The following is an 11,244-nucleotide window of genomic DNA, read 5'->3' on the forward strand; positions in this document are numbered from 1 at the left end:
TCTGATGAAGCCACATGGCTTGTGAATAACGCTGGCAGAAGCAGAGCAACTGGCAGTTTGGCATTGTGTTAGCAGAGAGGAAGGACAGCTCTTTCTACTGAGGTGCTTCTAAATTGTTACCCGCCCCACCCCCAAAATAAATAAATAAATATCCTGAAGCTGTGTGTGTCTTTGGTGCAGCTCAGCAGAGCCATCTCTGAACCCCTGTTCTTGCCCCACACCTCGCAAGGCAAGGGCAATGTCAGGGAACAGCAATTTCAAAATGCAAGCCAAAAGCTCTGAAAACAAATCTCTCTGCCTGCAAATAGGAAAGTTGGGTTTCTGATTACTTCTTTGTAAATGTTTTGCAACAAACTTCCTTTGGAGATGGGGAAGATGAAAAAAAACGGCATGAGTTCTCCCTGGCCCAAGCTCAATATCCAGAATCTCTGCTTAGACCTCTCAAGGAAGAAGGGCTTCCTCAGAGAAGGCTCCTGTCTACAATCTGTAATGCGGCATGCATCTCTGAGAGATGCACAAGCTGCTGCCAGTGTGCTTTGAGGTTATGATACCCAGCTCCCTGTAGCCAAGGAAGAAAAAAAATACTTTTAACCTCTGTAGAGGTGGGTCCAGATGCAGTCATCTGAGTCCCACATACCCCAGAAGTCTGGGGGAGCTTGGATGTGGACTCCTGTGACCTGTTACAGGGACAGGCTCAAACAGGTACTATTTGGATGTGAATCCAAACCCAAACTCCCACAGATTTTTGGCTGCTAGTTGGCTGGGAGCTTCTATTCTATCTCTAATTCCACAAAAGAAAAAGAAACAAAAACCAATAAAATAAAAGGTGCTTTTAAAATACCATGAGGAGAGAAACTGCCATGGAAATAAATAGCAAAAATAACAATGTTAACATTTCTGGTGTCACAGCAACTCTGAAATTCAAGTAGCGTGCACATGCCTACAGCACCTTCTCACAGCCACTGTCGGCGCGGCCTGAGGTTCAGAGCTCAGACTGTGTCCCGTTGTTCACTGAAACAACCAACTCCTCCCTGGCACTGGAATGGATTTAGAGAAAAGGGGAGAGGAAAGATGGATGCAGTCTCTGCTGATAATCAGGTCTCTACTGTGCCCACCCAATGCCACGCTTTAGTGGGACAATGACACAAAGTTCTCTTGTTTCTGTCCCTGTCTGTCACGCCTGAGATATAATGACCATGCTTCAGAGTTGGAAAGGGTATTGCTTCAAATAGTCCCCCATCCGCCTAGGTAGAGGGAGCTGGTCCACATTGGCTGTAGTCTTGTTAATCCGTAGCCGGCATAGGTGCTGTAGGCTGGGGATGTTGTCTTTGCGGCTGAGCGGCCGGATGAGTTTCAAGTGTACTGCAGCTGCTGCCATCTCTTTTTGCATGGGAGGTAGAGGAGACGGAGGCGGGTAAGGAGCCTCATTCTTGCTTTCCATTGTGCAGGACATGACATAATGCTGGATAAGACTGACCACATCTGGGAAGGCCAGGATGCGAGGTTTGGACAAGTAGTTGGAGTCCAGCCGGAACTTGCTGTCAGTGTATTCAATGCGCACATTGGTGGGACCTCGATTTGTCTTGACAGAGAGTGTGAACAGGTAGCTGGGGTGGGTGCTGTCCCGTACCAGGAAGGTGCCCTCAGGCATCTTTTGGAGATGCTGCTTGGCCTCACTGGCAGTGATGGATCCCCAGTACCAACCTGGAAAAGCACCCCACAAAGAACTTGTTAGGGAAAGAATGTATGAAAGGACTGGAAGTGTATTTAGAGAAGCCTACTGCGTTTCGGGCTTGGGAAGTAACCAGGTTTTCCTACCTATGCTTGTCATTGCCGTGCTGGGGCTCAGGATGGGGCTGACTATTTTTGCAGCTGCTGCAGTTTACAGAGAAAGAGGGGCCTTTTTGCAGTTCTTTCTCCTGATTCAGTTATAAAAGACAAGGCTTTTGCGTACAATAGTAATAGATTACTTCGTGATAAAAGTTTGTAGAGACTGAAAATACACTTGCTGCATCCACAAGAGCCAGCCACAGCTGTGACAGGACCCAGTTCCTATCTGACATGGGATCAGGAGATTCTTCCTGGAGCTCAGATTGCAGAGTTGGCTCCCTGCAGCCTTCTGACCCTTAACTTTGTGAGTTGAGCCTTACCAGATTCTCGCAGATAGGAGAAAGTTTTTGCAATGCAGAGAAGGTCTTCTTCAGGATCTCGTGTCTGAGGTGGGTTGCTATCTGGAACTGGTGCTGCAAAGGCAGGTGCAGGCTCCTCCTGGAAGGCTGTGACTGGGAGAGGCTGCATGATCGGCTCTGGCAAATCCACCACAATGCCCCTGAGTGACAGTCTCCTGATCTTTTCCTCTGCCAGCAAAGGATGAGGTCTGAAATGAAGGGCATACTCTGCTATTTTAGGTTGCAATGTCTGTTCAGTGCATGCTACATTGTACTACAACATGTAATATTTTATAAACAGATCCTCAATCTGATTATTTTTCAAACAGAGAGAGGCAAGGGAGGGGGAATTACACAGATAAAGATGAGCCTTTAGAAACAGAGAGAGCGAGGTGGCCTCTTTCACCTTGTCAAAGGTGGTCTATCTTGGAATTTAGGTCAATTTGAAACCTGGTATCTTTAGATGTTGCCTTTAAATATATAGTTTCAGAGGCAATAAAGTTCATAGAAACATTACAGCTTCACTTACATCATTACAACATTGGAGCATTTTCTTTTTCTGCCAGTGGGTTTGTTAGTCATTTTCTGTAATATAATTAGAAGCAAACTGGGCAGTAGCTTGGGTTTTGTCCTACCTGCTTTCTGGTCAAGGTTGACCTGATGATAAATGTGTCTGTTAGAACTCAGGCTGAGCTGATCTTGTAGTAGAATAACAGGAATTCTTGTTTTAGCCAAGCCTGTGCACTACACAAACCCTAGCATTCAACAGCACGATAGAGATCATAGTGCAACTGTAATCCCTGCAGGATTACAGTATTTAGAGGTTCTGCCATGACTGGGCTGCTATGGACATTAATCCCTCTGTGGCCTAAAGAGAGCATTAGTGTAGCCATTCAGCATCTAAGTGCAGTTTCACAAAACCTGGAGTTCTCATGGGCCATGGGTGCTCCTTCTTTGCAGCATGGAGATTCCTAAAGGAAGGCAGAGCTCCAGGGGCAGGATGGATGTTGGGGGCTGGGGAAGTCTTCATTCCCAGGCAATCTCCTGAGTAAAACCATTAGTTTCTGTCTTTTGTTGTAGGCTCTTTGCCTTTGTGTGCCCTGTACTGTGGTGTGCCCTGTGTTACATCACGCACATGCACTCACTTGCTTGAGGTGTTCTCTCAGATGCTTAACATAAAAGACGGCTGAGTTTCCAGAGAAATACAACACCGTCCTCAATGTGAGACTGTCACAGCACATTGGAACTGATGGTGATGGCAAAGGCAGCAACCACCTCCTCCCGTATCACTGAAGAAAGAAGTGAAAGGAGACTCTGAAATCAAGTACTTCCCTTCCAATCTTCCCCCTGCTCTGTGCTTTAGGTGACCAGTGACACTTTAGATATATACATAAAGGTATTGTAAACTGATCTGCACTTGATCATAGCTGCACTTCATCTTCTCAAACTGCAGAGTCTCAGGTATGGGACAGGGAGCAGGAAGAGGGGATTTGGGGAAAAAGTAGATTAGAGATAACCTGAAAATGACTTCACAGTGATTTGAGGCTGAAAGCCACGATCAGTTCCATGCCTCTGCATTTCTAATAAAACCACGTAGGTTTGGAGTAAGATTTTTGTAAAAACAACTGTTAAAATTGAAACTGCAGAGAGACACTTCTTGCCCATGCAATACATGGCAAACCCCCGCTATTCTGCTGATATTTAGAAAAGAACATTCTTCCTTTTTCCATATGTCAAATCACATTTCAGAAGCAGGATATCTACTTGGCATTCATGGCATATGATCCTCATTACTTAATTTCTATTCACAAGTAGAAAGCCAAACCTAATAAAAATAATTCCTGGCCCTTATCTTCACCAGGCACCCTTGATCACAGGGACTGCGCTTTCAGTGGCTTTCACAGAACAGTAGATCTGAATGTACTTTTATACCTGGAGATCACTGTTGGGAAACCTCTGAGTTCTCTTTTAAGTCCCACCTGAACTATATTTGTAGGTGTTGAGGGCTGCATTTTTAAAGGTATTTGGATGCCTCCCTCTTAATGTCATGGTCTTCACAAATGTCTAGCTACCTGGCTTCTTGGGGGAAGGAGATTCTGATTCTCCATTTCCACCCTTTTTGAGCAAGGAGGACTAAAAATCAGATCCTTCACTGTACTGAACCTAATAGTTTGTGCTGTGCCAAGAGCTGGTCTGTTGGCAGAACATACTCTCTCAGGTGTGTTCTTATACCAACTGTTCACTGAGCTGAAAATGTCTGTGACTAATGCTAAGTAAAATCAGTCCTGCACCACTCACTGCCCACTCACTTCCCAGAACTTGAATACTACCGTCCAAATTCCAAATCTCTCTGAGCTTACTTTCTCCTGGAAAATTTTTCTGGTCTACCCTTTGGGAAAGGTTTTGAACACAAAGAAAACTTCTTTTTTTGTATATATACACCTGCTTTTAAGAGGAAATTAGGAATTAGCTAAGAAGCTGGGAAGGAAGGGAGAGATAACAAAGCTACGTGGGGAAACGTACTCCTGTTTCATTGTAGAAAGTTGTTAATTTCAAGGGCTGTACCAGTTCACAGTTTGGTCCTCCAAAAGACACATCAACTATGTGAACTTGTCAGTACATTTCTTGTATAGAGCCACGCTGGGTCTCTCTGAAGACCCCATGTTCTTCAGATGAGGTTTCCCACTGTGCTCTCTCTCTGCTGCCTTACACTTTCTGCCACCTGAAGCTGAAGGAGCCCAAACCCCATGTAGTCACTGCAGATACCTCCACTGCAACCAGAGAAGGCCCACGCCTACACTCTTCCTACTGTATACTTGCCTTATGCCCCTCTCTACCCTGACAAAAAGTCCTAGTGCAGCTGTAGTCTCAAAGGAGCATGGTAGGATTAGAAATTCTCACAGACCGGGAGGTGCTGTTGTCCTAAACAACTTTGTACACAGGTTGAAGAAAAAAAGAGCTGCTGCTGTGACCAGAGCAGCAAAAAGCACAGGAAAGGGAGAACAGAGGGATCAGTGAGTAATGCAGACTACAGCTTTTAATGCAAGTACATTTGCAAGAAGGATAAGAAGAGTTTGCTGGGATAAGGACATATTGAAAGAGGTATGCTGACATGAAAACTTCAGCCCTTTAATGGGGCAATGTAAGTATTTGAAGATAATTAGCATTTGTAAAAAAGAAAGAGGAGAGATGAGGAGGATCAGGACTGAACAGAGTAAAGTGTTAGGACAACAGCTGTGATGAGGTAGAAAACAAATACATAAAATTTGGCATGTCTAACTGGTAGCCTGCATGGAGTCTCAAGAGAAACAGCAAATGAAATTCCCTGTGCTTTGGCAATTAGTGTTTCAAAAAGCCTTGGAAAGCCAAGAAAGTTCAAGAGAATCAGATATGTCTGATATTTAGTGTTAGCTTTGCAGTTACTTTGCTGATAAGGTAAACTTTGTAACGCAGGACAAATAGCACAAGTAAAAGTGCGTTGAGCTGTTCTCCCTTCCATCAGGCATGTCCCAAGTCTCCCATGGGAGCTTGGTCTGAATAGGAGGGAGGGTAAAGAGTCCAGAATGTATGAAATCCTAGACGGTAATGAAAGCAATAAAAGGTAATTAAAAAAAAAAAAAGATATTAAGAGAGAACCATCTACACATCTGGCTACATAACAAGTTCCTAGTGGGTGAAGGGAAGCAGTAGCTCTGGTATGTTAACCCTGGAGAAAAGCTTCAGATAAAAGCCTAACTTGAAAAATTAATTCCCTTTGCTGTGGCTATAGGAACTGCAGCAGCAGAGTTAAAATGAGAGTGAAAACAAACCCACTTGAACAGTAGGAAAGTATTGGTAAGCATGAGCTCTGCATGTCTGTGGAACACATTTTGGGGAAAAATGGCAGAAAAATCCCTGTGCTTTAATCTTTTAAAGCAGACAAGGTAAATGCATTGCCCCTGAGGAAAATCCACTGAGGGCAGGAGGGAAGGGTAATACTGACATTACAGCTCGGGCACTTTCCAAATACTCAGCATGAGTAAAAATGCTGTGTGATTCCCACAGACCAGGTATTTACACGTGCTAATGACCTGAACCGCTCATACAGACGCTGAAGTGCCAATGCACGAGTACCAGACACCAGCACCGGAGAACGGACTTGAGTGTTACCTGTTTTACTGAACAAAATTGGTGTAAATGTGTATGTGCCCCCTATTGCCCTCATTCGACAGAATGCTGTGTGTGGGTAAGTCTCTATACGTGTACCCATATTTCATCTTACCCATAAAAGCAACAGAAAGAGGGAATTACACGGTTAACATATTTACTTAGAAATAGACAAAAGTATCTGAAGTCCAGGGAAGTTTTTCCCTATAAGCATTTTTTTCTACCGGGACATTAGGGAAGACCTACGGACTCGAGTTTGTGTTCCTGCTGGTGCTGCGCACACCGCACTAAAAAACACGCTCCAAGGTGTAACTAATTTTTGCTCCTTCAAAGACTTTGAATACCATTTCTATTTTTCAGCAATAGAAAACACGGAAATCAGGAATACTTTATTGTCCTATGATGTGGGCCGTGGAATCCAAAAAGCAGACACATCGGACACACACGCACAACTTAGTACGGCATAAGTAATTCCCATTCCGTTACAATCACACACGGCAACTCACACGAGCTGAAAAACTGTCCCAGAGAATCTTACTAATTGCAATTATCAAACCACGCCTTTTAAAAGAAGGCTGCAAAGTTATCTTACCCCTGAACACAGAGGATCATGTCACTCCTGGACCAAGGGAAAAGCATTAAGTCTTCAAGGAGGTGGGAAGTGCGTTCTCCTCTTCTCTTTTTATCTTCTCTACGCCTTTTTCTCTGCTTCCCAGAAAGAGCAAACTAGTTCCAGCCTCTAGTTGGGTGTTCACGCTAAAAGAAGACTGGAGAGTCCCAGCAAACCCTTTCCGCAGTCGGTCGTGTTTCAGACACAGAAAAAGCCGAGCAGAAGGCGAATCAGGCTGTCTGAGACTTTGTGGATTGTTTAGCAACGTCGGCCAGGAAAACGTGTGCGCTGTCAGCGCCGGAGAAAAAAAATGTATTCTTGTTTTGCTTTTCAGAAAGCGACAATAAAAAAAAGTTGTAAAAATAACCAGAGAAAAGGGAAATTATGTATATTTAAAGATGAAATAATCTTCCTTCAGAGCAATCTTTTAGAAAAAATAGGCAGAGCACTCTGAAATAATAATAAATAGATACCAATAAATAATATCTCCCCAAACGCTCGGGGAAAGAGCCGGCAGAGCAGCAACCTGCTCTTTCAGTGACTCCAGAAGTAATGAAGCTCCGAGGGGAAAAAAAAAAAAACCACCCCATAAAAAAAAAAAAAAAAACCCAGCCTACTAAGTAATCTTTTGTTTGCCCCTTTTAATCTGTTCCAGGAAGTGAGGGATTCCTGGAATCGCATTGTATTCACATCACTCTTCCGATATCAGCCACATGGGGGGAAAGAAGGTATAAATAGATGTGTCCGTAACGGCCGCGCTGATGTCAGCGCCGGGGAGGGGAGCGCGGCGGAGCGCAGCCCTCCCAAGGGGGGCGGGGGCCGGGGCCGGGGCCGGGGCCGGGGCCGCGCGGAGCCGCCGCCGCGTGTGTTCGCGGAAACGCCTTTGATCCATTTCCAAGAGCTTTCCAGGAACGCGGGGCCGCCGCGGAGAGCGCTGCCAATGGGCGCCGCCGTCGCCGCCCGCCAGCCAATGGGTGCCGGCGGCCCGCCCGCCAATGGGCGCTGGCGCCATCGCCCGCCAATGGGCGCCGCCGGCGCCCCCGGCCGCCGTATGTGCGGGGCCGCCCCGCAGGCAGCTCCCCGTGCCTCTTGCAAGTCCTTTGTAGCATTCGGTCATTTAGTCGGCTTTTTTTCTGTGTTTCCATTTACTTTCATGTATTTGCAGTTATTCTTTTTATTTGTCATTTAAAAAATCGAGACTTAACGCCCTTCTCACGCGCCTCTGCCCGAGGCGGCGGCGGGGAACTGGACGCTGCGGAAGGCGGCAGGCGGTGGGGCCGAGGCACCTGGAGGCCGGGCGGTTCCCCGGGATGCAACAAGGGCAGGGGAGCGACAGTGCCGGAGGTGCAGCCCCCTCGGCTGCCCTTACCCTCCCCGCCTCCTCCCGCCAGCTCTAGCAGGGAAGGGGGCTGCATTCCGGTGAAAGGCAGTCCGCGGGAGGACGGTGTGCTGCGGCCTCTTGCAGTCCGCACGGCGAAAATACGGTCGTCGCACTGTGTAGGATGGCCTCGTGTCTTGGTCATCTGGGAAGCCCCTGTGAGTCTGGATTTCAGCTGAGCTAAGTCTCCTGGAAAAGGCTGCACCACCACCATTTTCTCCTGCGTTTATAGATCATTATCAAGTTAAAATTGGGTGACCTGGGAGGAAATTTTTGTTACTTTTGGGGTTATTGAACTTTTTTTAATAACAAAAGCTTGATCATTCTTCTCCTGCCACGAGTTGCTACCTCTTCGCATACCAGAGATAAGGGAATGTGAGAGTGGGCTGTCTGCTACCTCCACTGAAGTAGATTGAATATTTAAAAATATTAGTAATCATGTTGCTGTACAGAACCAAAGTGGATGGGGCCATGAGGGGAAGGGAAGACGAGGATGAGGATGAGGATAGAAGGATATTCTCACGGGCAGCACGTGAGCCTGTGAGCAGGAAGCTTATGCTCAGCTCCTACATCAGCCTTTAATGCCCTGCTGCTTCATTTTGCAGCTGGTTACCCATCTGCATGCTTCCATTCGTCGTCATTACTACATCAGGGTCAGTGCAGAAATGAGTGCTGCTAATAATACTGAGCTATTCAAAGGGAGAGGCACAGATTGTCCTGGGGGAGGGAGTGTCATCATGCATGCACCCCTGGACCAGTTTGCTTCTGAGCCTAAGACAGAATTCTGCTGACACTTCATCTCAACACGTGTAAATTCACAGGAGAGGTGAGGGGATAACAAGGGAGCGAGGAATTTCGATTCTTATCCTTTCTCTGTGCAGCAAGCGCAACAGTCAAAAGATATTTGAAGGCTTACCTTTGCAGTTCTGGCGCGGGGTTGCAGGGGGACGCCTGCATACATGTGCTCCTTCAGATCTAAATTCAGCATTATTTAAAACCTCTTATTATGTTGGTGGTGCAGCAGCATGATGGATTTGAACAGAGCTGGACTAGAGAGTAGGAAGTGGCTGCTGTCTGCCGCAAACTGTAGTTAACCTGCACATTAGAAGGGATTTCATCTTCAGCTTTGGAGGGGATGCTGAGATCATAGGTGTGGTGTGCCTTGAGGCAGGAGTGCTGCAGCCCAGCACAGACACTCAGAAGCTAGCTTTATGTGTTTTTTTTTTTTTACTTAGAATTGGGCTCCATCTAGTGATCTTCTGGAAAAGTCTTTGTGTGCAGGCTCTGTGCTGCTGTTTGAGTAGCCATTTGTACCTCCGGAGCAGGAAGGCAATGCTAAGAACTGTACTGTCACGTGCAGAGAAGGGTCTCAGTTGGCAGCTCTGCATTCCTGCTCCGTGGGAGCAGCGTAGGTGTTCACACCAGTGCAGACACCATGTTATTCAGCATGCATTGTGTTCTGATGCTGTGGTTTTCCACCTACAATCACTAGATCCGTGCCGCTCTTTTCATAAGTCCTACAGGACTAACTAAATTGAAGTCCCTAATGTATATGAGAATTAATGACAGGAGCTTTCATTTTTATTGGAAACTTTTTCAGGGGTCCACCTCAAAAAAATATTCAGGCTAATGCCTGGGCTATTTTACCTACAAAATTAGCAATTGGCTTATAGTCAGGAGTACTTGATCACTCTACCTGAACGTTTTGCCCCTCATTGGCGTTCCTTATGCACATGGTAATGCCCTAAGTAAGAAACAGAACAGTGTGCCCAATTTGCCAGTGCCCCAGGCCTTGTGCAGTTGGTTACCGGTGCACAGTCAATATCAGTTGCTGACATGACAACAAATTAGTTGTTTAAACCCCGTTTATACTGATATAAATGGCTCTCCAGGGTTCAGTGCTGAAGAATTAGGACATTGCAGAGGCATTTGCAAGAAATATTGTTGAGTGATATTATTGAGTGATAGGCTTTAGTTATCAAAGGTACCAAAGAAAGGTAGTAACAATAAAGTCAGATAGGTAGAAAATCCAGGAACAGTGAGCCAGCTGGTCCCTTAGGAAATTCACCAACACAACAGCACCATCTACTGATAAACGTGTGTTTGAGAAGACAGGCAGCCAGCCTGGAGGTGGTCCCCTTTCCACTGAGGGTAAGTTACACAGCTTCAGCTGCACAGTTGGACGTTTCCGTAATCTTGTAGAGTTGCTTTAAATGTAAAATGACATTCAAAATCGTAACCCTTGAAGAGATATGTATGTCTGGAGACTAGATTTACCTTCACTATAAGCTCGTATATGAAAGACTGAAAGAAAGCTGCCCTTCTGCCCGCTGTGCGCCATCTCTGACCCTTACTCTGTGTTGTAACCTAAAGTATAGTGTGCATCTGAACAAAAATTAACAATAATAAGCATCTATTCCTTGGTTAGATGGGCCATCTCATTATTTGAGCAGGGCACACCAATTTCTGTAACCAACAACACACCAGAGGGTAATGAACTTACTGTTGTGGTTTTGATTTCCCAAATGGAGCAATGGAGGAGTCTTCAGGGTGTGGGTAAGCTACGCCATAGATGCAGGGACATCCGAGCTCCATGCAGAAGTGGGATGTGCAGGACAGCAATGGTCTTCATTTTAGGCTACAAAAAATTCCTTGGTGTTACTGTAAGGAACTCACGATATTCTTTGTTGCTAGGCTCACTGGCACGGGGTGACCTAGAAGATGGTTGCAGTTTGGCATCTGTTATGAACTTTTCTGCTTGTATCAGATGCTGTGTTTCTGCAAAAATTTTATTCCTGAGTGGCCTGGAAGGCCACCCCAGGACCATCAGACGATGTTGCCATACCCATTAATTGCAGGATCTCTTTCAGTGAAAGAGAGACATCAATTTCTTGCGCTCCACTGCAGCAGAAAATGAAGCACCATCTTCTGTGGACAGATTG

General features: G+C 45.8%; 1 protein-coding gene across 3 annotated transcripts; it reads right to left on the reverse strand.

The window, feature by feature from the left end:
• Window positions 1–815: 815 nt before the first annotated feature.
• Window positions 816–7,690, reverse strand: CISH (cytokine inducible SH2 containing protein). Of its 3 annotated transcripts, XM_075096416.1 has the most exons (4): window positions 6,907–7,676; window positions 3,314–3,457; window positions 2,151–2,377; window positions 816–1,704 (listed from the first exon to the last, which is right to left on the reverse strand). In XM_075096416.1, the coding sequence occupies exons 3-4, from the start codon at window positions 2,296–2,298 to the stop codon at window positions 1,202–1,204; spliced, it is 651 nt and encodes a 216-aa protein (XP_074952517.1). In that variant the 5' UTR covers window positions 2,299–2,377; window positions 3,314–3,457; window positions 6,907–7,676; the 3' UTR covers window positions 816–1,201. The 3 variants fall into 3 exon arrangements, with proteins under 3 accessions (XP_074952517.1, XP_074952516.1, XP_074952518.1); XM_075096415.1 differs by lacking the exon at window positions 3,314–3,457 and having other exon boundaries at window positions 6,907–7,690; XM_075096417.1 differs by lacking the exon at window positions 3,314–3,457 and having other exon boundaries at window positions 2,151–2,396; window positions 6,907–7,628.
• Between the last annotated feature and the right edge of the window lie 3,554 nt (window positions 7,691–11,244).

This window comes from Phalacrocorax aristotelis, chromosome 6 (genome assembly GCF_949628215.1).
Source record: "Phalacrocorax aristotelis chromosome 6, bGulAri2.1, whole genome shotgun sequence".
NCBI lineage: Eukaryota > Metazoa > Chordata > Aves > Suliformes > Phalacrocoracidae > Phalacrocorax > Phalacrocorax aristotelis.